Source organism: Chenopodium album, chromosome 27, assembly GCF_948465745.1.
Source record: "Chenopodium album chromosome 27, dcCheAlbu1.1, whole genome shotgun sequence".
In the NCBI taxonomy this organism is placed as follows: domain Eukaryota; kingdom Viridiplantae; phylum Streptophyta; class Magnoliopsida; order Caryophyllales; family Amaranthaceae; genus Chenopodium; species Chenopodium album.
Window position 1 is genome coordinate 27,008,961 of NC_137860.1, and position 25,927 is coordinate 27,034,887.

The window sequence follows — 25,927 nt, forward strand, 5'->3', positions numbered from 1 at the left end:
CTTCATTTTGCAAAGTTAAAGCACATGCCAGAAGTGAAGTGATAACAATCTCCAAATACTACGTACGTTTACACTCTGCTTACTTTCTACAAGATGAAGTGTTCCAAAGATAAGATTTCGTGGCAATTGTGAAGAAACGGGATTAAATATTCCAGTTAGCATACAACAAATCAAAGCAGGACATGAATGCCATATTCACCTTAATCACAAATTTAATGAGAGGCAACATAAGAAAACTCTTGGAATCTAAAAACGGTTAAGAACATCACTATTCACTAACACACAACAACCTAGTACGGAGTACTCCATAGACTCCAAAATTGACTGAGAGATGATGGAGTTTAACAAGGCCTGGGAATGTTTTGCTAACAGATAGTCAAAACAACTAATACAATTGGGTATCGCCTATCAACTTACTGCTAATCACCAATTAGGCAAATAGGGCCTTAAAAATCCATACAAGTCTCACGTTGTTTAGCCTTAATAGGAGATATAACCAGATGTAACTCGACTTAGAACATTAGATTCAAATGAAAAGGTCCCTGCTGTTAAATTTTCTTTCTTTCTCAACTTAGATGTCTCCAGCTTGTTTTTGATAAGCATAATACTCAACCCAACAAATATGATGCATAAGAACCCGCCACAGATAGACAACACAATTTTGGATGTCCTTTTTAGGTGTTTGACTTGTAGGGTTGTAGCCCACCTTGCTGCAATGTAAGCTATGGCTAGGAAGAATACTGCAAGCCATAAGAGCTTATGTGTTAGAGTCAACACCCTTCGCATTGGTGTGGTGCGAAAAGGAATGATGCTGACAAGAATAACAACGATGCCAAGAGACAAGAAGAGGGCTACATCGTTGCTGATCAAAAACACCTTAAATGCTGTTGTTTGCGACAACACTGGCTTTCCTATGTTAGCTCCTTCTTGGAAAAAGCCCCCTGGAGGGCTCAGGCATCCTGTGAATGTTACTGTAGCAATTAAGATTGCGATTATGTTGATCGTATTCCTTGCATTTTGAAGCCCTTCCATGTGCATTTCATACATCCTTTTCTTCTGTTTATCCTTACGAACACCCTTTTCTGCTTTTATAGTCGTAAGAATTGTTTTTACAGCTTTATATAAAGGCCTTTGATAAGATGCATTTGCTGATATAAGAATATAACATAAATCAGTTGTGATAAACTTTTTGTTTATACAACAAAAAAGATCATAAATTATTAAGGCAGAGTTTGATTGAGAAAAGCAACAGCAGTCTAATCCAGAAACGCACCTCTACGACCCTGATATACAGTACGTGAACTCGATGAGGTTGACGAAGATTTTCTTGATAGAACTTTGTCTACTTTGCGCTCAATGGTCACTAAAATCCTCCAAAACAAGAAATGACAGATAATATTATAATTTAGAAATCCTCTCTACTAATACTAGAAGATTCAGGAATTCTAGTGTAAAGATTGTTTTTTGGTGAAGTCTGTAACAAAGATTGTAAACATGATAAGTGTTGAGTCTTTATTATAAGTCTATAAGATATAAACATAAAACATGTCAATGGCGTTGTGAAAACAATGATACAACATGAACATAGGCTCAAGCACAATTCAGCATGTAACTAACCTTCTTGCAGCTTGGACTTATATGTTCGAGTTTCAATATCTGATAGGGTTTCTGTTAATTGAACCATCTGAGATTGATCTTCATTCAACTCTGTTTTTACAATCACATTTAAGAAAAATAAAAACAAAAATCAACGGGTGAAGCTGCTCATTCTGGACATGCAATTTAATGCTTGAAAAATTTGTATAAAGCACAAGTGTATTATATTGAAAGTAGTACGGAGTACAAATGATGAAATTACCTTCATCTTGTTGGCTTATTTCATTATCAGATGCTGATTTTCTGTTGGGATTAAGTTGTGAAGTTTTTTTAGCAAGAGGTCTTTGAGATGCAGGGCGGCAACATCGTCTAGTCCAGACTTCTCCAGAAAGCCAAGAGCAGTAAGCCCTGCGTAGTTTCTAGTTTGTAGTAGTTGTTTTGTTGCTGTGTTGATCAGATATTCGGCAATCTGTATAATGTAACAAGTGTTATTGGTCTTTTTAATATGTTATGTTGATCTCAAATAGAAGATTGCAGTCTGTAATAATTGAAATGCAGTTAGTACCTATTCACCAAAATATTTAGTAGCATTGCTTTGTAAAACTAGTTTATGGTCTCGTGCAATGCACACAGATAGTACGTTGTGTAGTTTGAGCCTAAGACACAGAGCATGATTGAAAAATAATAAGGAATACCAAAAAAAGCAGAATATTTTTTTTTTTTAACATACTATACCTCAACTGAATTATGATAGACAGCAAGATGCAGGAGACAATTTCCATCTTGGTCTCGTCTATAAAAGAGATCATTGGAGTCACCGAGAACTTGGATCAAGCTTACAAAGGCATCAAATTGATGGGTTTGAACTGCAAGATGAAACATAGTTTCTTGCTTCTTGGTCAAGATTTTAAATGCAGACGGAGCAAGTGCCTCAAATTCTTTAAAGATGGCTATTTTATTTCGCATTACTGCGTGATGCAGAGGAGCAAAGCCATGATTGTCATGAGATTGGGCAAGGTTAGGATTCGATATGAGCAATATTCTTGCGATATCAGGTTCACCCAATTCACAAGCATAGTGCAGTAAGTTAAGTCCATCTTCATCTGATCTTTCCACAAGAATTGGACACGCTTCGATTAGCTCTCTGATAAATTCTGTATAAACATCAACACACTGATTCTGTTTACATTACTCACAAGAAACCCACTAGAGGGAACAATAAACTAATAAAGTCTAACCCCCTAGAGTACGCAAAATGGAATAAAGGGATAAAAACAGAGAGATGCTTAGCTAAATCTAACCGACCTGCATACCCACGGGAGATAGTAATGCGTAGACAGGAAAATTCAGCAGCAAAATTGGACGAAAGAGAGAAAAAAACAGTTTCAACACTATTCATCTCTGACATCAAACGCTTCATCAGGTGACCATGTCCATGTTCACAAGCCAACAGCAAAGCACTTTTACAGTTAGACTGATGAAATGCCCAAGGTTTAGCCTCCAACAAGGTCTCCAACACCTCTAGGTTTCCGCCACGACAGGCATCGAGTAGTGGAGTTTCTTTCTGTTGATTAAGTGCTTTAACCAAGTCTGGCCGCAACTCCACTATTTGATGAGCAATATTGGCATGCCCATGTTTACAAGCTAAATGTAGTGTTGTCTCCTGTGAATTCTCAGTTCTTTCGTCGAGTATTGAATCACCTTCTTCATCTAGTAGTTGCTTGAATAGCAACTGGTCATTCTGTGTGATTGCTTCGAACAATTTGAGGTTCATTTTTTGTAACCTTTGTGTTTTTTATGGGAGAAAGGACAGACGGCTTTGACGACCAACCATATATAATACAGAGTAGAAACCTTACTTTTGCAACTACGACAAAGTCTACCGTCTTCCATGGATGGGATCAAAAAACACAAAGTCTTCGGTCTTCCATGGATGGGACCAAAAAACACAAAGTCTTCCATAGAAATTTCAACGAAAGTCGAATGATTGCTTAATGCTTATGTTACCGATGGTTGGTGCACCCGGGTGCACCATGCGCATGTTGCACCCGGAAAGAACATTAGGTATATTTAAAAGAACATGGGAAAAAAAGAATATTATAGATATTTATAAAGAACGTGAGCATAATATGTTCTTTAAGTTTGATCAATATGTTCTTTGAGCTTGAATTATATGTTCTTTACATTATAGAATATGTTCTTTAATGTATTAAAAAAAAAAAAAAAAAAAAAAAAAAAGAGTAACCAGGAAAAGAACATGTTCTTTAATGTATTATCATGTTCTTTTTGTAAAGACTTTGTGTTCTTTGGCTAGAGGTGATCAAAGTTAGACCGGCCCGACCCGATTTTGGACGGGTTTTGGGCAGAATTTTTTCGCCCTCACATCGGGTCAGATCCGGCCCGTAAATTTGATGTTTTAAGCGGGTTTGGGAATGCGTTTTTATGCATTTTAGTTGATTTTTTTTACTCGAACCGAAAAGCCCGCATGGCCGGACTATTTTGGGTGGGTTTGGGCACAAAAAATTTGGCCCAAAACTTGTCTCGACACGAGAAGTGATCTGGTTTTTAACTTTGGCCCAGCCCGCCCAATGATTACCTCTATCTTTGTCAAATGCAAGCATGTTCTTTTTTTTGTCAAATATTATGTTCTTTTTCAAACACGTTCAACCACCCGAGTAATCATGAAAAATAACATGTTCTTTTTATATAGAGTCTATGTTCTTTGTAATGTCATGTTCTTGTCAAGCACAGGTATGTTCTTTTTCAAACAATAACATGTTCTTTTTTTTTTTACCCATGTTCTTTAAAATATGTCTAATGTTCTTTCCGGGTGCACCATGCGCATGGTGCACCCGGGTGCACTATACTATTTTCAGGCTAGTAATTTCAATTCTAGGGAGAGAGATTTAATTTCACGTCTATACTTTGTATGGAATATACAAGTGCATTCGAACCCAACTACAAGACTTAAAATGCATCCAATTAGATAGGATTATAGGAACATTGAAAGCAGCTCCAATGACAAGCTAAATGGCAACGGGTCAGATCTGGACCGGATCAGATTTGGACCGGGTCTGGATGGACCCGGATCCAGATCCGTTTTCCAACCTTGGATCCAGATCTGTCCCGAATCCGTCGGGTCTAAAAAATGAAGACCCAGATCCAGATTCAGATCCAACGGATCCAAGTCTGGATTCGGGTCCAACGGATCCGGGTCTGGATTCGGGTCCAAAACGGGTCCTGCACATTTTGCCTACTTTTTTAAAACAAATGTAAAGAAATACGCATTTCAACCAAGTTCAATACGTAAATTAGAGTTACACAGCTAAAAATACCAAGTAAAAGGTAAAACACATTTTGTCTTTGTAAAAATAAAATTTTAATCATTAAAAAAAAGTACGATGTTAACCCACAAAATCAACCCAAACAAAGATAAGAAAGAGAACATCACAAATTAACCCACAAAATAACTTGTACAGAAACATCAAAAACAAATGAACTACTACTATCTTACTTTAAAAACAAAAAAAAAAACAAAAGATGAAAACTAGACAAGGACCATAAGACTTATTGATGATCTGAACGAAGTCATGAACTCACGAGCTTGCTTCTTTGCTTTCTACTCCGTATGTTTCGTAGATCTGCTTCAGGTGAACGTTTGTCGCTGCCATTCGAGGTCGCGCGCCGATTTGACAGGGAGTACGGGGTGAAGAGGTGGAGGATGGAAACTAGAGAGAGAAAAAGTTAGGATTTGTAAAATTGTAAATTGTATGAATCTCTTTGGTTGGGCCGAAAGTTGTGAGTTTGTGAGTATTGTGACCATTACTAATTTCAGTTTTTTTTTTTTTTCCCAATATATATATATACTCCCTCCGTGTTTTTTTTAAGTGATATATTTTTCATTTTCGGCCGTGTTTTTTTAAGCGATACATTTCCTTTTTTGACAAAACAATACATTAAAATATTATATCTCTGTCCTCTCATGGTCCCCACCCAAACACACTACTACTTTTTTATTATATCTTTCCTCTCACATATATTACTTTTCAATAAACTATTAACCCCACTTACCTCTTATTTTATTTAAGTCAATTAAATTGTCTAAAACTATGTGTCGGTAAATATGTATCACTTAAAAAAACACGGAGGGAGTATATATATATATATATATATATATATATATATATGTAAAATTTATAAAACGGATCCACGGATCCGGGTCCGAGGGTTAGACCTTGACCTAGATCCAATTTTTTCAGCAGGACCCGGATCCGTCGGGTCCAAAATTTGAGGACCCATACGGATCTGGATCCACGGATCCAGGTCAGGTCCAGATCCACTGCTATCCCTAATTGCACTACTATCATTAGTGAATATTTAGAGAATTACAAACAACCTATTTACTGGAGTTTCTAATTAAACTCAAAGAGTTTACTAATTTAAATTCTAATATTTATCAATTCTTATTATAACTTAATTAGTTGGATAAGTATGATCAACACAGTCTACATCTTTAAATTTAAATTTGCCAAATCAATCATGTCTCTTTTAATTGGAAGAACATCTCAAAAACATCACTTTTCATCTAGATTAGCAATGGGTGACCGGTGTTTCTAATGTCTATAAGCTCAAACCCATACACATATGCAATCTCAAAATACCTATAATAATAGAGTATAAATTATCTTACTACAATTGCCATACATTGGCTTTAACATTGGTTATAAGATGAAATATGGGAATATGGGCTATCAAATTGAACATGATTAATGTCGTCAATCTTGAAATTGTTGTGTTTTCAAGGTTATTTACGATAAACGATATACTACGTAAATAAGTATGTTCACTAATGGAAGGATTTGATGGAAAATGTATACACCACCCTCTTAACTTAAACCAATTAAGCTAGTTGTTAGTGACCCCAAGACTAATTTTTTGTGATCACTGATCTGAAGAATTTTCTTTTACGTAAATTGGTTGTATGTATGTGATGATGATCTGAAAAGTTGCTTTTCTTTGATCATGACTTTTTATAAAATGGCATCAAGTTTTGTTACCATGTCAACATACTAAATACTTTACTATAATAATATATACCAATATATAAATACCAAGATATTCATATCTAATTAGAATGATCATAATCAATCAATAACAATATACTAAAAGACACAACAGTAAAATTATTTTGAGTAATTTTCTAATAAGGTTAAAAAGAATTAACTATAATATAAATTGTCTTTATGGTAGCAAAACAACTGATAACTATATACTAAAAAACACACTAGCAATGACACATGTCATTTTCTAGTATTTTTTTTTTTCTTAAAACCTATTTTGAGTGATTTTCTAATAAAGTTAAAAAGAATTAACTAAAATATAAATTGTCTTAGGTTAATGGTAGAAAAACAATTATAGCAATAAGTTATGTAAGCAAATCAATTTTAGCAGGAGTATTTTTTATTTTCAACAATAATCTTCTCTACTTTCTATACTACATTTAGCCTAAAATATTCACGATCATATTTCAAATAATATATTTCTAAATCTAAAAAATTTTAATTGACAAGAAAGAAATGGAAAATATTTACCAAAAAAAAAAAGGTGTTTAATTTTATCTACTCTAATATTTTTGATAAACAAAATAATATGTGTATGTTCAATAATTTCTATGTGACCCAACTACTATAGTTGGGTAGCCATTTAATTTCAAAAATAATTTCTATGTAAAAGTTAAAAATACTCATTAAAGTTTAAAAGGTAACTTTGGTAACTTAAAGCAATGGATTAATGATTAATGGTATCTATCTATCTATTTATATAAGTATCTATAATCTATCTATAACTTTATACTAAAGGCGAAACCAGGAATGACACATGTCATTTCCTGGTTAAAAATTTTCCCTCCAAAAGTTTTTTTTTTAATTTTTTTAATTTTTTTGGCCAAAGCTTCTTAGAGAAGTTTTTAATACAAACTATACAATAATAATTCACTTCCTATTTGATAAGTATATCTTATTTATATGCAATAATAGATTTCCATCTATAACTTTGTAATGTAATTCAGAGTTATTTTTATTAGTCGTGCATATATTATTCTCTCTGTTTTCTTTAGTGTGATAAAATTTTTTAATTATTTTTTTTGTAATAACAGAACTTTCATCCTATTTTGCAATTAGGTTTTTTTTTTATAATTAAATAGCAGTCTTAAACTATGTATTAAAAATTACCGTGCATGGCACGGGACTTAACCTAGTATATATACTAAAGGCGTAAGAAAAAAATATGAATGACATGTGTTATTTCTTGATTAAATAATTATCCGCCAATTTTTTTTTCAAGCTTATTCTTAAAGAATATTTCTTATTTGCAATAATATTTCCCTTCTTGGTAATTATATTCCATTTACATACATTCAATAAAAAATTATTAATCTTTTATTTAATACTATGCAATTATCGATAGCTTTGTGATGCAATCCACAATATTTTATTAGTCGTGCATTTCGCCTTTGGTTTTCTTTCTTATGATATATATTTTTAAAAATTTTGTAATTACATAATTTCATCTTATTTTAATGAGTTCCAAATGAGTTATCTGTAGCTCATAATTTCATAATGAGTTCCAAATTTTTGTAATTACATAATTTCATCTTATTATCGATAGCTTTGTGATGCAATCCACAATTTTTGCAAGAATACATTCCAAATGAGTTCAATCTACATCATACCCCGAACTTCTGGAGGTAAATTATTCAATATATTCTACTAGATTGGTTCTTATGCTCTATCATATCAACTATTGAATTAAGCTATAGGTGGATTTTGAATAGAGTAGTTTCTCCATCAACCTTATACAGTCCATTTTAATCAATCCATCTTATATTCTACTCTTCTATAGGTGTCTAAGATTTCGGGATCACTGAGGCTATAAATGGGTTACAAAGACAAAAATGCCAAGCCAAATACACTAGTAGAAAAATTGAAAAATACACCGCTAATTGGCCACCGGTTTTTGAAAACCGGTGGCTTAATTAATGGGCGGGATGAGCCAAACCGGTTTTGCCACCGGTTCAAACCAAACCCGTGGCAATAATTATAAGGCCACCGGTTTTGAACCGGTGGCAATATCCAATTAAATTAAAAAAAAAAAAAAGCGCCCCATATAAAAACCCAAACCCAAACCCTATTCACTCATCAGCCACTGTCATTTTCTCTCAGCTCTTTCCTGTTCGATCTCCCTTATTCTCTCTCCTCTCCTCTCCTCTCCTTCTCTTTCCTGTTCGTCCTCCTTCTCGATTTCCTTCTCGATCTCCTTAACACCGCAACAACAACAACGAAGACATTCAACATAATTTCGGGGGTTTGTGGTGAAATTCGAGGTAATTTCTCTCTTTTCTTACTTTTATTTTGTTTTTTTTGTTGTTTTTGGTGGAATTCGTGGGTTGTGGTGGTGGTTGTGGTTATGGTGATGGGTGGGTTTAATTCAATTTTGTAATTTTCTCAGTTTTTAATTCGATCTCCTTCTAGATTTAATTCGATTTTAATTTTGGGTTTAATTCGATTTTAATTCTGGGTTTAATTGATTTATGTTAGGGTTTTCTTCCTTTTCATATTAATTTTTTCAGATCTAGAGTTCTTGTTGTTTTTTTCGGATCTACAAGCGATTTTTTTATGGGTTTTCATCCTTTTTCATATTAATTTTTTATTTTTCGAGAATTTTCTGGGTTGTTCGAAAATTCTGGGGTTTTCGAAAATTTTCTGGGTTTTTTAGTTTTGTAAATCTGGTTTATTTTTCGCATTTGGTTTTGAGTTTAATTAACTTCTGGGTTTTTTAAATCGAGTTTTTTGAGTTTTAAAATCGATTTTAATCCAATTTTTATTTGATCTTCTTTTGGGTATAATTTGATTTTAATTATGGGTACATGCTTTTTCTGGGGTGTTTTGTTTATTTTTAATTTATTGATGCAGGTATTTTTAATTATGGGTACATGATATTTCTGGGGTACATGATTTTAATTTATTTTTTTGTTTTGATTGATGCAGGTATTTTGATTAAGATCTTAAATCGAAGAATCATGATGCAGGAATATTGTTTTTGATGTTGTATGGGGTTTTTTGGATTTTGATGATGTATATTTGTTTTTTGATTTGTATTGTAAATTTTTTTTTTATTTATATGTTGTAATTGATGAATTTTATTGATTCATATTGTAAATAAAATTTCGATTATATAGATTGATATTGTTTGATTTATATTTTGATGTTTGTAAATTTTTTTGACTGAATTGTTTGTTATATTTCTTTTTGAAAAAGACAAGACAAAAAAAAAAAAAAAAAAAAAAAAATGTATGCATTGCCACCGGTTAACCGGTGGCAAAAACAATTAATACCCAAAAAAAAAAAAAGCGCGAAACGATAATTGCCACCGGTTAACCGGTGGCAATACTCCTTTTTGCCACCGGTTTTGAACCGGTGGCCTTTGCTTCGGAGTATTGCCACCCCCCAAATGACCACCGGTTCAAAACCGGTGGCATTGGGGGGTTTTGAACCGGTGGCCAATTCATATTTTCGCCTAGTGATATATAGCAACTTGATACAGCAACAATACATGTTCATTAGTTCATTAGAGATCAAATATACCTTTAATGACTGATTAGTCAACTGACTCACATAGATAATGCACACTTAATTAAACACGGTACAAGGAGAAGCTGAGCAAATAATTTAATGATTGCTAAATAATGAATAAAAGCAGGAGAAAAAACAATAATAAATTAAAGGAGAACAATACGTTTTCCCCTCCTTTATTCCTCTATATATATTTCAAGATGCAATTGTTCTTGTCAAAACTCTTGTTCTTTAATGGATCCACCTCTTGTGCCTAGCATTGGCATAAACCATAAGGGTGGGCAGAAATCAGAAAGGACATCATCTCCGTCGTACAATGTCTTAAACTCCATGTCTTTTATACTAAATATCCCCATATCGTGCCCCCTTGTGCCATACATATTGTGCGAAAAATGCTGCCTCACATCATCAGTAAAATAGATACAATTGCATTTGCAATTGTTAGTAGAAGATGAGCGAATAGACATGGGGTGATTATTGCCCACAAATAAGGCGACATCACTAAGGTCTTTTACTTCTTCCCAACATATGGTGTCAAAATTAAGCTTATATACCTTAAAATCTCTCGTTTTCCCATCAACGTCGTGTTTGAAATCATTCACATTCACATATCGGAAAACCATAAGAAGATCACCAAATGATTCCAACAAGTATAATCCAGTCCAATCACCTTTCAAAAGCTCTATTGAAGGTGAAAGATACTTGTTTGCCGTAACAGTTTGTGAATTTTGAATAGCATTGATATCGCAATATCCAAGTGAACCATGAGAGCCACCTAAGAAGAGTATTTTCGAACCCCAACGCACAACATCAACCGCAATAGTTGGAATCAAAATTGACCTCCATGCCTGATCACCCGGCATTGCATAAGCCACACAACTATTGCTACCATAACGATATAAAACAAAAACAATCCAATCATCATTATCATCAATAATGACATGCACCTTGCTTATAAAATAATCTTCTCCATAACAATTATAGCTAGCTACTTTATACTTTTCTTCAATTAGCTTTGGTTTAGTTGATTGGGGCGGTAGGCGAATCCGAGCTCTTGTGAGGGGGTTAACTAAATGCATCTCCAACTCACGATCAAGCGTGACAACCCAACCACAAGAAGAACCCCAACATCTAGCCCCAAACGTTTGAGGGAGCTTTAATTGGTAGCATCTTTTACTACTAGGACAATATAGTTTCCTAAGGTAATTCGGGTTCGCTTTCGTGTTTTCGGCTAGCATCAACCATGGCATTCTTGGCCGTGATAACCATTCCTTCATTACAATTGGATACACACGATTCCATGAATGACATACAGCGGCGAAATAGATGATATCTTCAGGGCAATCTATTTTCAAAGCAATTTCAACTAGGATGTCAAACGACAACATAGACCAGTTGTCAGCCATGTATAAATTACAAGAATTTGCTGCAGTCCAATGCTCCAATTAACCTGCAATTTCAACCACATATATTTACAGAGATGTAATTTCATAATCTATTATCTCGAAAAATACGTAATTATAGGGATATTTGATTCAATAATCAAATTAGGCTGAATAATTTTGGTTATGATGTTTCATAATCTAAGAATTTAGAACCAATAGTTGAGATTTACGAATTTACGAATCCTAAAGTTAAAGCACTGATAATTGAATTAGATTAGATTAGATCAAATATAAACCCTAGATTGTGAAATTGATATGATATGATGATAAGAACAACAAACAACTAACCTTAGAAGCTGCTTCAATGGGGAGACAAGAATTAGATTCAAAGGAGAACGTGAACTGCGCTTCAATGGAGAAAGTTGAGTGCGCTTCAATGGATATCTGAGAGAAGTTGGAATAGAGGCCTTGGAGCCCTTTTAAAATTTAGTTAGTTGGTATGAGAGAGAACGTTGAGTGCCCTTGCACGTGTTCGGTTCAACGTTGGGAAAAATGGTCAAATTAAAAATTGATTAAGGTGTGTTATTGCAAAAAAAAAAAAAAAAAAAATAAATAAATAAAAATAAAAATCTAATCTATTAACTATTACTAAAACAAAAGTTGCTGACGTTATCATTGTACACGTGTCGCTCTCTCAATAAAAAAAATTCCCGACTAGCTAGCATGATGTCATATTTATTATTTTTTAATCATATTTTACATTTTTGAAATTTAAATATTAGAAACTTCTACATTACAACTTAAACCTATCAATTTATCGTTGAAAATTAAACAATTTTGAAAAGCACACTAATATATGACCTCCTACATTGAACTATGAATTAGACAGCGTTGATCACTATAACATAATTTTAATGAAAATAAAAAATTTTAAAATTACAAAATGTACGTAATTCTAATTTATATTCATTACAATAGTAGTTTATTTTTAAAATGTATAAATTAAAAATAGGTTTTATATAAATCGTGCATCGCACGGGTTTTAACCTCGTCTAATCTAATATATATAAATAAAGTAGGCATTTTTCGGGTGCATCCGGCGCGCCACATAAGAAAAGGTATTATTTTTACCAATGAAATTTTAGATTAATAATTTATTTTAGAATTAAAAAATTCACTTGCCACCTAAGAAAAAGTGACGAATAAGATTTAAGAATTTTTCCACCTAGGTAAAAATAACGAATGTATTTTTATTTTTTTTGTCAAATCTTCTCAAACAATTGTTTACTATACCAACGAGATATTTTTTTCCCATATTTAGTTAACATATATATTCCTTATTTTTCATTTTATATCTTTTATACCTTTTATATAAGGTAATTCATTATTATTGCCCAACTCATGTGTCAATCAAAGTTTGTCAACTAATTAAATTGGTAAGGGAAAAGTGTTGTAATCGTAACTTGTATGTCTTTGTTCTAAGGTATAACTTCGGTAAAAAAAAAAGAAGTTATTTTACGCATATTATACATATTATGATTCTCTCTAATTTATTTATTTTTTCTAAATTATTGTAGAACTAACAAAAGGATGTAATTTCTATTAAAAAATAAAAACCTAAAGGCTGTAATTAAGAGAGTATTGCATGGTACTATCCTTGGTGTCATTGTTAAATTAAAAACTAGTACTTGTATAAAACTAGGTAATTTTGTTTATATAAAAAGAAATTATAACATTCTCTTTTGCGTAAATTATTGTATTTCCTTTTGTAATTTAATAAGTGTTACACTTATCAAATTCGACCGTATTTTAATAAATGTTACACTTCCTTTTTTGGCAAAAAAAACTTTATTATAATATTATATTTTTCTCTCTCATGATGGTCCCCATCCAAACCAAACACTACTTTTTTTACTGTATTTTTTATAAACTCTCACATTCATTACTTTATACTTCCTATTAGTTAAAAAAAAATTAAAAAAAAAACATTTATACTTTACAATAAATTATTAACCCCACTATTTTTCTTTTACAATTTTTTATGTCTCCAACTACCGTACTAACCTCTTATTTTATTTAAGTCAATTAATTTTCTTAAAACTATGTGACGATCAAAGTGTATAGTAACACTTATTAAAACATATAGGTAGTATTACTTTTCAAAGATTATATAATTCAAAATAAAATTTTGTTAAATCTGTACGTTGCATGGGATTTAGGGTCTGTTCACATTTACTTAATTTCAATTCAGTTCAGTTTAACTCAGCTCCAATCAGTTCAGTTCAGTTCAGCTCCAATCAGTTTAGTTCAGTTCAGTTCAGCTCCAATCAGTTTAGTTCAGTTCAGTTCAGCTCCAATCAGTTCAGTTCAGTTCCAATCAGTTCAGTTCAGTTCAGCTCCTAATTTCCTTCCCTCATAAAATATTCATTTTAGCTTAATTCAATTCAGTTCAGTTCAGCTCCAATCAGTTCAGCTCCAATCAGTTCATTTCAGTTTAGTTCAGCTTAGTTCAGTAAATGTGAATAGGCCCCTAATCTGGTAGTTGATAAAAATAAATAAAATATTGTAAAATTTTCCAAATAAAAAAATGGAGCACATATTTAAACAAAACTCTATATATAAAAACAGAGGGAGTACAACTCCATCCCTTTATTACATGTCTGTATTCCTTTTTGGGTGACCAAAATTAAGTGTCTGTTTCTATTTATAGGTTGTAATTTTTTACAATATTATTCTCTTTTTATGATTTGTCACCCTTTTTCTTTTTCTTTTTCTTTCTCTTTCTCTTTCTTAATTTCCAACCATTTTTTCTTTCTCACTATCTATCTCTAACCCCATATGCATATTTATACTCCCAATTATTAATTTTAACTTTTTAAGAAACCTTTAACGTTCTTAATTTCAGTGCAAAATAAGAAATAAGCATGTAATGTAATAAAGGGAATGATGGAATATTTTCTTTACGTTAGAAGCTCAACAATGGCTGATGGAGTGATGGAGGAGCCATAGAAATCTCTCTAGATTTCCCCGTTATTATTGATGTCATCGACACTGTAAGTTCCCCAACACAAACACTGTTCTTTATTTATTTTTGTAAATTTTAACTCTTTTTGGGAGCTGAAATTATGATTTCACGCGATTTTTCTTTTTCTTTTTTTTTTTATTATAATTTCCACCACTTTATTTACAATGCAAAATTTAACGTAAATGTCTTTAAATTATGTGATTGTAATTAGAAAATTTAATGTTTAGAAAATACACTTATGATCAAAATTTGGCTCGGAATCGAGACATAAACTGGAAAATTGGAGGAATTTGTGGTTTCTTCAATTCAAAATTTTGGTTAATTATGATAATTTTTGAATGATTAACTCTGTAATTCTGAGTATATTGGATGCAAAATCTTATTTTTATGATTGATAATTTGTGCTTGATTTGTTGAATATTGGAGTTAATTTTTTCAATTGACAACGAAATATGAAATCTGGCTAGCCATAATTTAATTAATTTGAATCATCGTTGATCTCTATTTCTTGAATCTGGTGATTTTTTTTTTATTTTAAATTTTAAGCCTATGAAGTTGTGCGGCTTAATTAGTGGTTTAATTTCGTCGATTTTAATACCTTGAAGCTCAGTGATCATCTACCTAAGTACTTATTGTTAGTAGATAAGCAAATTAAACGAAAGTACTTATCTCAATGTTGTGTAGACCAATTGATAATTGCCGCGTCGTGGTAAACCACTGACCTAAAAGACGATTCCGCGCTACCCGGGTGCAGTAGACATCAAGCGGTCGCCCTCCAGGATAAGCACAGCGCCGGAATTTGTGTGCACTCACAAACCCGACTGGAACCAGAATACTTGCCCAAAAACCGAAGGGATAAATTTAGAGAGGGTAAAAGATAGCTGATTTTTGTGTGTCTTATGGAAGCAAAGAAACATGAATATATGTATGTATGTTTTAAGAGGTTGGAGCATAGCTTATAAAGCATAGGAAGGTGTGAAAAGGAAGCCAACAACAATGGGTAAAACCATCAGCCATTAAAGGCATAAATGCCATACTTAATCAACATTAACTAGCCATTAAAAGAGCTAATAAAAGGGTAATTCAAGGGAGCATAATTACCGGCTATTAAGAGCAATCTCAACAGCCACACACAATTAATCATTAATGTGACTTTCTTTGTTTAACATCAAGAACTTCCAACAATCCCCCACAGGTTCGAAGATGTGAAAAGAAAGAAAGAAAATTGGTTTTGGGCAAAACAAAACAATTGCATAAGTGTCAATGTCTCGCGACTTGAATTAACACATAGTGGACATCAAGCTATGATCCCTCACCTACCAAGTGACCTTCGTCTTGAACTTAATAGGGAGTTAGGGACCCGTCACATTGAGCCACACAATTGAACATGTATAATATTCTGAAATTCCGCGAATAAAAGTGACGCATTATACTGGCCATACGTCCAGCCTGGATGCTCATAGGTGCTCTAGAGTATTAGCCCACCCAATACTCATAGGAAGCGGCCACACTTCCACACCTAAGTAGGTGAATCCCATCAAGTGTGAGCTACATCACACCACCAAAAATATGGATATGGGTTCATTAAGAGCCATATGCTCAACCTCTTTCCATTTGTAGCAAGCACACATCAAACATCTAGGGATGGACAAAATAAAATTTTGTGCTTCCGAATTATTCCATAATGTTCCCCTTTGAACTCATGATGAGTAGGAGTTGATTACTTGTAATTCATACTTTGGGCTTTAGTCCCATCCCTTCCGATGTTACCAAAACTAGTTTTGTACAAGGCCTTTATTAGTTAACGGATCCGTAACATTCCTTTTAGACTTTTTCTAGTCTAGTGATATCACCCTATTCGACAATTTATCTCTGACATCAACCATTATAGGCATGGTTCAATCAAAAGTAACTTCAACTTGCAAATCACAACGAATTCCCCTACAATGGGATATTTGCAAGCACATTTGCTCATAAGAGCCATATATCACTAGACTAGAAAATTGGTTTTGGGCAAAACAAAACAATTGCATAAGTGTCAATGTCTCGCGACTTGAATTAACACATAGTGGACATCAAGCTATGATCCCTCACCTACCAAGTGACCTTCGTCTTGAACTTAATAGGGAGTTAGGGACCCGTCACATTGAGCCACACAATTGAACATGTATAATATTCTGAAATTCCGCGAATAAAAGTGACGCATTATACTGGCCATACGTCCAGCCTGGATGCTCATAGGTGCTCTAGAGTATTAGCCCACCCAATACTCATAGGAAGCGGCCACACTTCCACACCTAAGTAGGTGAATCCCATCAAGTGTGAGCTACATCACACCACCAAAAATATGGATATGGGTTCATTAAGAGCCATATGCTCAACCTCTTTCCATTTGTAGCAAGCACACATCAAACATCTAGGGATGGACAAAATAAAATTTTGTGCTTCCGAATTATTCCATAATGTTCCCCTTTGAACTCATGATGAGTAGGAGTTGATTACTTGTAATTCATACTTTGGGCTTTAGTCCCATCCCTTCCGATGTTACCAAAACTAGTTTTGTACAAGGCCTTTATTAGTTAACGGATCCGTAACATTCCTTTTAGACTTTTTCTAGTCTAGTGATATCACCCTATTCGACAATTTATCTCTGACATCAACCATTATAGGCATGGTTCAATCAAAAGTAACTTCAACTTGCAAATCACAACGAATTCCCCTACAATGGGATATTTGCAAGCACATTTGCTCATAAGAGCCATATACTCTTGACCATCTTGCCTCATAATAACCTGTCAATTCAAGAGCAATAAATTTAGATTATTCCAAAACAAACATAGCAAAACAAGGTTGCTTTGCACAATTTCCAAAACATAGCTCCACCACTTAGTGGTGCAAACATAACCACTTGAGTTTGAAATCATTGTCGAACATCAAGACCTCATGGAAAATTCTTGCAATAGTGCAAACTCTTATCTTTTGTACTTTTCAAGTACTTATGCATCCTTCTCAAAACTATCTAATGATCATTGCTCGAGTTAAGAGTATACTTGCTTAATCTACTTACATAAAAAGCAATGTCAGATTAAGAATAGTTCCCAAGAAACATAAGACTACTAAACGGACACAAATTTCTCCCATATAATTAATAAATTAAAAAAAAACTTATCTGAGCAATGACTCATCTAAATCACAAGTTTAGCCTTAAAAACTTTCAGCAAAACTCAAATGTATTAACAACAAAATCCATAGAAGAAACATCAAGCATTACAATCCTAAGGAAAAGATTGTAGAATTCTACACATAGTTAGACATAACCTAACTCATAATCAAGGACTTCTTCCATGAAAACAATCACTCATGATATTCCACTAATTTAAAGTTAATACTCTAAAGACATAGAGATACCAAAACAAACTTGTAAGGAAAACTCAATCATAAACCATCTCTAGCTCAATTAACCACTTTTAGGCTTTGCATTAAACAATATAAAATTCTAACATTAATGTCACTCATTCCTACTAGATTCAAGTAATCCAGCTTGGATATCCAACCACTTGAAACATAGTAATAATACACATATATGCTCAAATACAATTTATTCAATAAAGAATCAATTAGGATATGCAATTTATCAAGCAAAAACTAAGCAAGACTTTGAGTCCAACACCGATTCTTTATTACTTCCCCCACATTGGACAACAAAGTCCGATTCAAAACCCTTACCAATGCACCCACATTCTCAATGAATGAAATATTTGGATATAAAAACCTCCGTCCAAAAATCACATGGGGTCTTTATTAACATAGATTTCTTATAAAGAAAACGCATAAGTTTATAAAACATGAACCCCCACATGAAAGGACAAGGTTCAAATACCAAAATAGAGCATAAACAAATACATGGTTGGGAAAAAAAAAAACCACAACTATGTCATAACACTGGGTATAATAACATATAAAGTGGACAAGAGCAGAGATATTTGAAACATTGAATTAATCAAAGATAATAATTCAACAACACCTCAAAATATTAACTCCCAAGCCACCATATAAAATTCAAGGCATTTACAAATTATTCATGCAATATTCATAAAGAACTATAACACAATAAAGAGTCATAGGCGGTAACATGTGTCATCATAAAAATTGAAAAAATGTAGTCTAATTCCCAAAAAAACTTCACTTGAAAATTCTCCAAAGAGAAAGTCATATAATATCCTTGCAGAAAGATTATCACATAATTTCCCTTTACAAAACTCAACTAGTTTGAGAATTATATATTTTACACATGTTAATGAAATACCGAAAAATAAGGTAATGAATCAAATGAGTTATGAACAAAGCTTCTAAATACGAGTATTTCATATCATGGATTCAAGCAATTGACATATATAGTACATCTCAACTCCATACTCAACACATACATGAATCATGATAAAAGTAGTACCCGGAGTACATACATGCACCTCAAAAAAAAATGTTAAAACATTGCTCAAAAGCATCCTACTGAATAACAAGTTACTCCACAAAATGTAAAACCAACAAATTAAAGGTAACTGATTATATGCAATATAAAGTCATACTCATAAATATCGAAATTATAACTTTTACTTTCTATTAATCATTCAACAAATATTTAGTTGACAAATTGAACATTCTTTGTCAATACTCACAAAAGCATATATCTGTTAAGATGATTACTAGGGATTAAACCAAATGATAAACATAATAACATGAGACTTGGTTTAGAATGAACCTCCCTTGAATTAAATCAAGTGACATGTGTGAAACCTCTATGAGATGTCCAACCATCCTTGTTGTAAATAAGGGCCTTAAGATGTCATCATAACTCCCTAATCTGAGCAGATAGTGAGAATCCAACCGTTGAAAAATAAGCCTCATGTGTCCCAAACATACTCCCAAAATTTCAGCCCAAACCGACCAAGGATGACCTTTGATCGGGGGTCATCTTTGGGACTGCTCCCGAAAATCCGCGAGTAAGAACCTAGTCCTAAAATTTATCTCAAGAATTTTTGAAAAGGTATTAGAAAATAATAACTACAAAGAAGATAAATCTTTGTAATTGGACTAAACCAATATGCAAATCAAAGTTTAGGATACACACGATAACATATGTAAACAAAATCAATCCAATTAAGAGATGCAAAATATGAGAACATTAAGCCCAATACAAAACAAAGATTCTAAAATATCGTGTAACTCAATCAACTTGAGCGTGTAAAATAACAAGTTAATGATAACAATATTTCCCATTAGACAATGCATCAACTTGAAAAACCAACTCATACATATAAGAATCGAAAAATATCAAGCATGATATTGCACAAATGCAATAAATTATTGAAAACACAAAATTACCCACTAATTAAAATTAGGCAAAACCATGTACAAATAAACTAAAGCTTATAAGACACATAGCCAACATATAAAAACAATACGGAGTAATAGATCACAAATCACAATTATAACAATTCCTAGTTTATAGCCTAGGATAATTCATTTCCTAGTTTAAGTATCCATTGAGTAAATTAAGGAAACAAATTATGGGATCAGTTCACGGAAAACTTTTTTGAGAAAAGTCGAGACGGTGAAATCAAAACCAAACTTTCCATAATACATTCACATTATAGGCCTTCTCACGGTAATGTATAAACATCAATTTAATAAATTCCATGAAATCATTCATCATTACAATAGTAATATGACTAATCACATACACAACAAAAGATTGCTCCAAACAAAACCACATCATAACTAACGGATACCATATTAGAATTATATTCCGTGAGTGATATCCTTTGCACTATTGACAATATATGCAATCTACCAAGCTTATCACAGGCTACTAACATAGCTACATTTTAGGCAACAACTAATTACAAAAATATTCTAGGCTATAATCAAGTAACCGAAATATATACAAAGATATATTCTTGACTAAAATATCTTAATAATCAGAATAAATCAAATCACAACATTGTCTAAATTTCACATATCAAAAATTCAAATATTTAGAAATTATATCATTCGTCTTTTAGATTGTTAGTAGATAAGCAAATTAAACGAAAGTACTTATCTCAATGTTGTGTAGACCAATTGATAATTGCCGCGTCGTGGTAAACCACTGACCTAAAAGACGATTCCGCGCTACCCGGGTGCAGTAGACATCAAGCGGTCGCCCTCCAGGATAAGCACAGCGCCGGAATTTGTGTGCACTCACAAACCCGACTGGAACCAGAATACTTGCCCAAAAACCGAAGGGATAAATTTAGAGAGGGTAAAAGATAGCTGATTTTTGTGTGTCTTATGGAAGCAAAGAAACATGAATATATGTATGTATGTTTTAAGAGGTTGGAGCATAGCTTATAAAGCATAGGAAGGTGTGAAAAGGAAGCCAACAACAATGGGTAAAACCATCAGCCATTAAAGGCATAAATGCCATACTTAATCAACATTAACTAGCCATTAAAAGAGCTAATAAAAGGGTAATTCAAGGGAGCATAATTACCGGCTATTAAGAGCAATCTCAACAGCCACACACAATTAATCATTAATGTGACTTTCTTTGTTTAACATCAAGAACTTCCAACACTTATAGTGTCTCTGATCTTGACAAGATGTATGATGTTTCAATTGTATGATCAAAACTAAGTTGCTGAGTATTTAGAGGTTTACTTTGTACGAAGTATTAATTATTAAGGCTTGTGAGAGGCAATGCAATTCGATTTTGCCTAATCGCCTCGCGATTAACTTTCTTGAGCCTTGGTAAACTCTATTTTTTCTCTGTGACTTTAGGGAATCCATTGAGTTTTAGGTTACTGAGTGTGTTAGTGATGTTTCTTTTTGTTTTTGGATTTCAAAGAATATTCTTATGTTGCCTAGTTTAATTTGGATTTAAGCCCACTGAGGTGAATATGGGATTTATGTTCTTGTGATGACAGATAGCAGCATTTTATTAGGAGTAGGACCTTATCCTGGATTGAGAGTTGAGACAATGTGGCGGTGTGGACATGTGGTTGTCCTGCTAATGTTATAATATGCTAAATGCAATGTTTCATCCCGTTTTTTCATGATTGCCACAAAATCTTATTTGGGGAATTGAACACTTCAGCTTGTGATTTTCCTATATGTAAGTGCTAAATGAAGTTTATGATGCAGTTACAATGGCTTTGGCTTATATATGAATAAACCAAAACCATTGCCTTATAAAGCCCTTCTGACCATTAACCATCGCTTCCTTGGTGTGTTTTATACAGCAACTTTGTGCATTTCCACTGCCTAACATAGAATTATATCATAACAGTCAGAAAGATCAAGGTCCCGAGTACCAACTGCAATGACCCGCAGAATGTGGGTGGACCATCTAAAGGATCAAACCATGTGGAAGGTAATCGGAGTATAAAAGTATTCTGGACACTGTTATCACTTCATTCATGTGATAATTAATTTGCAAAAGCTTTTCCAAGATGAAATAATTTCAAATTGCAATGGTGAAGCATCAACCAACATTGCCTGGGAGAGTTTAGCCTAATCAGCAGCCAAATGATGCTGTGGTAAATGTAAACTTTATTGCCTGTTACATGTAAACTTTATTGCATAGTTTTCGTCGATTAAAGGACGTTATATCTGATTCAGTATTTCCTCATCTTGCAGTGCGTTTATATTCAAGATTCCATATCTCCAGCTACTGTCACAACTCACTAGGCATTCACATACTTCTTCATGGGTGTTGTCCATAAAAGTTCTTGCACTGGTGTTAAAAGCTTAATCTCGGGCTTGGAGACCAGATGATCATAGTCGTCACACTATATACAAAGCATAACAAGTTACTGTTTCATATTAGAGAGGTGTGAAAATATCTTTGCATCAGCATTCAGCAGTGAATGTAGCTGGTTTGTATAAAGGTAAAACCGAGGTATGGGCTCCAAGAACAGATTCAATTGTTATTTACATATGAGATGTGAAATACAAGCGTTTTTGTGGTTGAGGTTGTTCTACATTTTAATGACAGATACCTAGTCAGATCATAATTTGGGCTTACACGAGAGGCATTGAACGTGGGGATGTAATCAAACTGGTTTTCTCTGCCTTTCCTTGGAGCTTGAACAAGGCCAGACACTCAGCTTGGCTGGTTGTTCATGCTGATCCAAAGGATGAACCGGCATGCATCTCTTGGTAAATGATGGTGGTAGATGGGTCTATCACTTTATTGAGGTTAAAATAACAGGCATTCCCTGATGGTAAGTCTCAATGTCTCATTCAAGGCTGTTTTTTGTTAATTTATCTTTGGAAGCGTCGTACTCTCTGTTGATGGATTGTTAGTTTGTGCTCCAGAAGTATTGACAACTGAATATAATCTTGTTTTCTTGCATACATTAGCTGAATGGTATTAGCTCAATATATTTCACCTGACAGGTAAAATGCCAGATCATTGAATACAAACTCAAGCCTCAATACATAAGTTGTGATTAATCAGATCATTGAATACAAACTCAAGCCTCAAATTTTCATGAAAGAAAATTAGGATAACTATGAGCATATATGTAATCATAAATCTATAGTCCACATTTTTGCTTCATTATTCTCTTATGAGTATTCTTCCCTCTATTTATCCTCACAATTAACCATTACCTATTACAAGAATTAATCTCCCAAAAACAGCACCCATACTAACAGACACAGGAGAAGCTGCATAAGTGCAAACAGTCAATAGAGTCAGTATAGCAGATTATCTTCTTCTTGATAAATTTCCTCTGTTCCTTCCATTCCTTCCATAATAGTAAATGGATGAACAAAACTTTCGATACATGTTTTTACTTTGGTAGAATAGTAATGCTCTCCGGTAAACTCACAACCATGAAACTCAACCTTCCTTATCCTGTTCTCTCGTGGACTATACCAACCCAAACCATGCTGGATTCCTGGCAACAAAAATTCGTGTCGCTGTGTATGATAAACCAGAGGAATTCCACTTCCATTGGGTATATTACACAACTTTGTCCACGACTCCTTCACTCCGTACTCTTTCATAGTCCACAACTCAAGATAAGGATAACTTATACCCTTAGATATCAAGAGGCATAAGCATTCACTTAGAACTCCAAGCTCTATGATGTAAGGCTTTGATATGTAACCATGCAAATAATACCCTTGATCTAATACATCCGGCATTGGCACTTCACCCCATTTTTCCTTGTGAAGGTCAAAGCTCAGGATAATTTCCCTCGAGTATTCAAAAATCAATGGATCGTACTTGGTTATATTCCAGTGTAAGTGGTTGCTAGCCGGGATTCCATGATTGTATGCCCGGATACATAACTTTTCTTCCCAATTCCCTGCATAAGCTGGGACATTGTGCTTGATATCAGGTAGGTTCATCTCCCTCCATGACTGGCTTTTCTTCATTACACTAAGAATGAGAGCACTTGTTGGAGTTAACGTTACAATCTTAAAGCAATGGCTATAGCTATCATAGCCAAGCCCGTAAACCCTAAAATCAAAACTTCGACACACACAGCGTGGGTACATTTGATTCTCATTGTACAAGCGGTAATACTGATAATGACTCTCATGATAATAGTCATAAGAATCATAATTATAGCTTATGCAAGGTAGTAATTTGAATCCAGCTTGCTCTTGCTCAATAGTTGGGTTGCAGACCGCAATGTGGTGCGTTCCACTTAATATCAAAACCAACCCTTTGCAAGAGCCAGCAATCACATCACTCCCAAAGCCTAGCTTATCAGTTCCGTTTCCATAGTAGGTTTTGTATCTTCTAACACTTTCGAGGGATGGGCTAAAAGACGGAGGCAATGCCAGGTTGTTGATTTTGAGTTTGTTGTCATTAAGCTCAAGGTAAGCACGGTAGAGGGTACGGACAATGGTAGGGGAACCATTTATCGTGAGGGTACGATAAATGGTGAGAATAAGAGAGCAATTGTAGGAGCTGACTTTGAGGGATCGGGTGAGATGAAGTTTGAAGAAACCTGGAGTTTCAATGAGGTTTTTCCAGGACTTGCATACGCATTTGAATCGAGATAGAGATTTGACAGGTAAATGTGATAGGATTATTATGGTTATTTCCATGGGAATGTTTCTGGATGCCATTGATGAATAGCAAATTGAATGGTTTATTTTGCTTTTTTCTACAGAAAAGAAAGAGAAATGCAAATTTGATTGTTATGAGTTTGATGATTGGTGGTGTGAAGCAAGTGGAGTGGAGAGATGGCTATTTATTTGTATATTTATACAAGAATACTCTTGGGATCCAAGCTACCTTTAGTTTAATTTCTTGATTTATGTGGGTCAGTTTGGATTATTCTGAGTAGAATTTAATATTCTTAAGTTATGGTTTACTTAGGGTCCAAGCAAAGTACCAGTAACTAAATGTCAACAATTTTATTTTATTAGTAAACTAATCCTTTTTTCGGTCAAAATGAGAAATTGAAAATGCTTTTATCTAGTTAGTTTGTACATTGTTAGTTGTTTTAGAAGTGTGCCTTTATTTGACAATTTTCTTGCTTTTAATTATGTTATTGATAAACCTGGGCATATATGCTCGGCATATATGCTCAATTATAAGATGCAGTACAGTACTGCAGTTAGGAGATCAGGAACTAGAGTTGTTTTTTGAGAGAAAGCAAGAATTATTCTTGTTTGTTGCAGGTATGGAAATTAGTAGTGCTATAGCAAACTTAGGTATCCTCGGGGGTTTGACCGAGGAAATATCTTCTGATGCTACGGTCCATAATGATGTTAGAATCATCCACCTTAGGCCAGGTCAGATTAGATCTTTGCTCAGATTTGACTTGTTCTTGCCTTTATTACCTTTTCGTCCCTAGCCGTGCTTTTAGTATGTCCGGTTAGGCTATTTTTGATCAGGGTGGCTTAAGGTGTACTTTCTCTCATATAGCCATATAGGAGGGTTACTTGTTAACTTATTATTCGAAAATGCAAGCATGACTTAACTGCAAACCTTACAAAATTGCTAGGGGTACAGGTAGTAAGGGAAACCTGATACTAGCAGTAAATCAGGACCTAGAAAATCTGCATGATTGCTATCAGTAAAAAAACTAACTAAAATAACTCCATACACCAGACTTGTTCAGTTCTACTTGACAGATTTCCTCTGCTTCTAATTCTGTACTAGTGAATGGACGGGTAGGGTAGTAGCCCACCTTGCAGCAATGTAAGCTGTGGCTAGGAAAATTACTGCAACCCATAAGAGCTCGTGTGTTAGAGACAACACCCTACGCATGGGTGTGGTA

At 33.8% G+C, this 25,927-nt stretch overlaps 4 protein-coding genes and 1 long non-coding RNA gene across 5 annotated transcripts; 1 reads left to right on the forward strand and 4 right to left on the reverse strand.

Annotated features, from left to right (window-relative positions):
- Positions 1-124: 124 nt before the first annotated feature.
- On the reverse strand, positions 125-3,381 carry LOC145619897 (uncharacterized). Its single transcript, XM_081674584.1, has 5 exons — positions 2,332-3,381; positions 1,877-2,065; positions 1,618-1,705; positions 1,274-1,363; positions 125-1,148 (listed from the first exon to the last, which is right to left on the reverse strand). Exons 1-5 carry the CDS (start codon positions 2,560-2,562, stop codon positions 481-483), a joined length of 1,266 nt encoding a protein of 421 aa, XP_081530710.1. The 5' UTR covers positions 2,563-3,381; the 3' UTR covers positions 125-480.
- On the reverse strand, positions 2,696-3,370 carry LOC145619899 (uncharacterized). The gene is made up of 2 exons (XM_081674585.1): positions 2,910-3,370; positions 2,696-2,750 (listed from the first exon to the last, which is right to left on the reverse strand). The coding sequence occupies exons 1-2, from the start codon at positions 3,368-3,370 to the stop codon at positions 2,696-2,698; spliced, it is 516 nt and encodes a 171-aa protein (XP_081530711.1).
- Positions 3,382-8,585: 5,204 nt separating the features above from the next.
- LOC145621012 (uncharacterized) lies at positions 8,586-9,851 on the forward strand. The gene is made up of 2 exons (XR_014108331.1): positions 8,586-8,977; positions 9,642-9,851. It is a non-coding gene; the product is annotated as an uncharacterized LOC145621012 (long non-coding RNA).
- Positions 9,852-10,192: 341 nt separating this feature from the next.
- On the reverse strand, positions 10,193-12,097 carry LOC145621010 (putative F-box protein At1g65770). Its single transcript, XM_081675750.1, has 2 exons — positions 11,960-12,097; positions 10,193-11,676 (listed from the first exon to the last, which is right to left on the reverse strand). The coding sequence occupies exon 2, from the start codon at positions 11,630-11,632 to the stop codon at positions 10,442-10,444; it is 1,191 nt and encodes a 396-aa protein (XP_081531876.1). The 5' UTR covers positions 11,633-11,676; positions 11,960-12,097; the 3' UTR covers positions 10,193-10,441.
- An 11,067-nt stretch (positions 12,098-23,164) lies between these two features.
- Positions 23,165-24,767, reverse strand: LOC145619093 (F-box protein CPR1-like). The gene has a single exon (XM_081673692.1). The coding sequence runs from the start codon at positions 24,765-24,767 to the stop codon at positions 23,376-23,378; it is 1,392 nt and encodes a 463-aa protein (XP_081529818.1). The 3' UTR covers positions 23,165-23,375.
- Between the last annotated feature and the right edge of the window lie 1,160 nt (positions 24,768-25,927).